This window comes from Phalaenopsis equestris, unplaced genomic scaffold, assembly GCF_001263595.1.
Source record: "Phalaenopsis equestris unplaced genomic scaffold, ASM126359v1 Scaffold000030, whole genome shotgun sequence".
NCBI classification, from domain to species: domain Eukaryota; kingdom Viridiplantae; phylum Streptophyta; class Magnoliopsida; order Asparagales; family Orchidaceae; genus Phalaenopsis; species Phalaenopsis equestris.
The window spans coordinates 89815-92824 of record NW_018164472.1 but is presented as its reverse complement, the minus strand read 5'-3'; the positions used below and the strand labels follow the sequence as shown (position 1 = coordinate 92824).

Genomic DNA, 3010 nt, shown 5'->3' with positions numbered 1-3010 from the left:
ATGATTCCAAATTCATCACTGTTGAAAAACAATGGAAGCTTTTTCTCCAACTCTTCCTCCCATCTCATGGACAGAGAACAACGCAACTCTCGCTCCTCCGTCTTTCTTCTCCTCATCAGCATTTCTCTAACCGCCGCTTTGGTCACAATTTACCACTGCATCTCCAGAATCTATCGCCAGCGGCAAGGCCGTGATATGTCGCCGGAGTTCACCGCCACCGCCGTAGCAACAGAAGCCGACATGAGTCTGTCCATCGACTTGTCCACTGCTCAGTTGATTGCTCCTGCACAAAGTTTTAAGAAACTGAAGTTAGTCGGCGGTGAAACAGCCGTCGCCGCCGGTGGCGGCGGGGGCGGCGGCGGCGGAGAGGAGACGACATGTCCGGTGTGTTTGTCGGAGTTTGAGGAGGGGGAGGCGGTTCGATATTTGCCGGAGTGCGGGCACTGCTTCCACGTGGGCTGTATTGATATGTGGTTCCGGTGGCATTCTACATGCCCGGTTTGTCGATCTCAGACCCTTCTAGCTTCAACATAGTTTGGGGAGATGTGGGTGGTGATGGAGCGGCGCTTACAGTGTAAGACACTTAAATTTATGTGAGTTGTCCAATCTGAATAACTGAAATACATCTTTTTATTTTTTATATTAGAGTGAGCCCATTCTAAAATTTTTTACTGTCCTGATCTAACACTGCGGGCAAAATTTAAGTGCAGTATCCGCACGCAACAACTTTTCGTGACGGAGTGTTGTTAATTCTGTTTATTCTCTGCCTTCAAAAGTAAATTACTTCTAATGTTTTGGAAAATATTTTTAGTTTTATTATGAGTAAAATTGATTTTAAAATCATTGTAATATAATTTTTTTAATTGATTGATTATAAAGTTGGATTCATTTCAAAATAAGTTGAGGAATGCAAAAAATTCATTTTAATTGAATTTGAATGAGGATGAATTATGGATGGAAGCATCTAATAAATCTCTTATATTCTACAATTACATTTTTATCATCAGTGTCATTTGTCAAATTGGTTATATTATGCAAGAGCAATTTTTTTATTCGATTTGTTTTTGCATGTTGGAAGATTTGTATTGATTGATAAAAAAATTTCATGGTTTGCAGAACTGGTGACACACGAGATTTAAAACAAAAAATTCAAGAAAAAAAAAATTAGTTGCATACATGTGAAAATGCTCCAACTAAATTGAAATTTCTAGATTCGATCAGCGGGCTTACGAATGCGGTGAAACTAATTAGCGGCAGAGGGAGTTGTTGACATTTAGTTAATAAAGTTGAAATAATATTTTCAAAGGCCATCACCTCAATAGGCTAAGTTATATATTGACCAAGCATTTTAATAATTATCATAGCTTAATTATTTGAAGGATATTATGAGACCATTTCTCATGTGCACCATTAGGCACAACCTAAAGACTCTCTAAACCCTAAAATAACTTCATGTAATGAATTAACATCAATCTTGAGGACAATAACCCATCAAACACTAAACTCTATATTCTCCATATGATGAAGTTGTTGCCCATTAGGCACATGTCCCATTACTCATATATCCTCCAAATTAGCTAGTTGACAAAACCTTTTCCACCATATAAATATCTCATTATTCAAGTTTTCAGTGGAGGAAAATGAATATTATAATAAAAGTTTGGTCATTTATAAATTTAAGATTTTTAAGATATATAAAATAAAGAGAAAATCACATACAATGCACAAAAGACATTATAATTTACAAATCAAGCGTTCTCTTGATTTTTTGAACTATGAAATGCATTTACGAGTGTCATGATCAAATCATTGTGAATTTTATAAAAAGGAAAAATATGGGTTGGGATTTTATCATGACCTTTGATATTTAGGTGAGAATTTGAAAAATGGATGAAAGAGGGAGCTTAATTGATTTGTAAATAGCAATATTTTGGGTGTCTTGTATGCGATCACCCCTAAAATAAATTGTAAGCTACTTGGAATTTATCTTTTTATTCAAATTAAGGAATTTAACCCCCTCTCCCAATAGTGAATAAAAGTTGTTGTATTGAACTCCTTAAATTTCTTACGTTGTTTTAAATATTTTTAGTTTATCAAATTTATCTCTTTTGTGCTTAATTGAATTCCTCACTACCAAATATTAACCCTATTTAGTAGCTTAACCACCCAAATAATTTTAAATAAATGTGCATTCTCCCTTCTATAGATCATGTCTAGTGATTTTTAGTCTTTTCATATAAGTTCTGCCAAATTCATGCATATTTTTTCTTTTTATTAAATAAAATGGCCAGAGGTTATTATATGAGTCTCCAACCACCTCTAATGTGTCTAAAAATTCAAGCACCTTCCTCCATAAAGCGACCTTCGCCAAAGAGTGATTCGAACCCCTGACATCAGGGGGTTTACAAATGACTCATTAATGCCAACCAACAGACCGGGATATGCAGAACAACCAAATTCATGTACACACACACACACACACACACACACACACACACGCACACACATACATACATACATATTAAGCAAAAAAATAATTAAATCTGCTTTTTGATTATAATAAAGCGAAACTCAACTCTCTTACATGACAAACTTCTTCATGATGAGCCAAAAAGCCTTTAAGGCTCACTAAACTTAAATGTTATATGGTTTGAGTACCTATGAGAGACTTGTGTAGCACAAGACAAGTTTTATAGGAAGATCTAACGAGAAGCAATCAACCTCAATTAAACTAATATTTTAGTGGGCTTCATATGCATTATATTTGCAAGCTTAGAAATTATGTTTTTAGTAAAAAGTTAATTTGACATCCTCTAAGTTTATCATGCTTCTCATATTTGACATGGTGTCATGAAAATGCTTATAAAAGGAGATAAAGAGCATGATATGAATAAAGTTTGAAATTCAAGCTAAATAATCACATCAAAATTTCTCAAAATTTTAAAAATGGAATTAACTTCATTAAAATGTGATTTGATAAATATATTTTCTTACATATGAAATAAATATA

General features: G+C 34.2%; 1 protein-coding gene across 1 annotated transcript; it reads left to right on the top strand.

Moving 5' to 3' along the window:
- LOC110018651 (putative RING-H2 finger protein ATL21C) lies at window positions 1-534 on the top strand. The gene has a single exon (XM_020716018.1). The coding sequence runs from the start codon at window positions 1-3 to the stop codon at window positions 532-534; it is 534 nt and encodes a 177-aa protein (XP_020571677.1).
- The last annotated feature ends 2476 nt before the right edge of the window (window positions 535-3010 follow it).

What these genes read in the sequence shown, in the direction of transcription:
- LOC110018651 (XM_020716018.1), top strand. Translation starts at nt 1, where the DNA reads ATGATTCCAAATTCATCACTGTTGAAAAACAATGGAAGCTTTTTCTCC.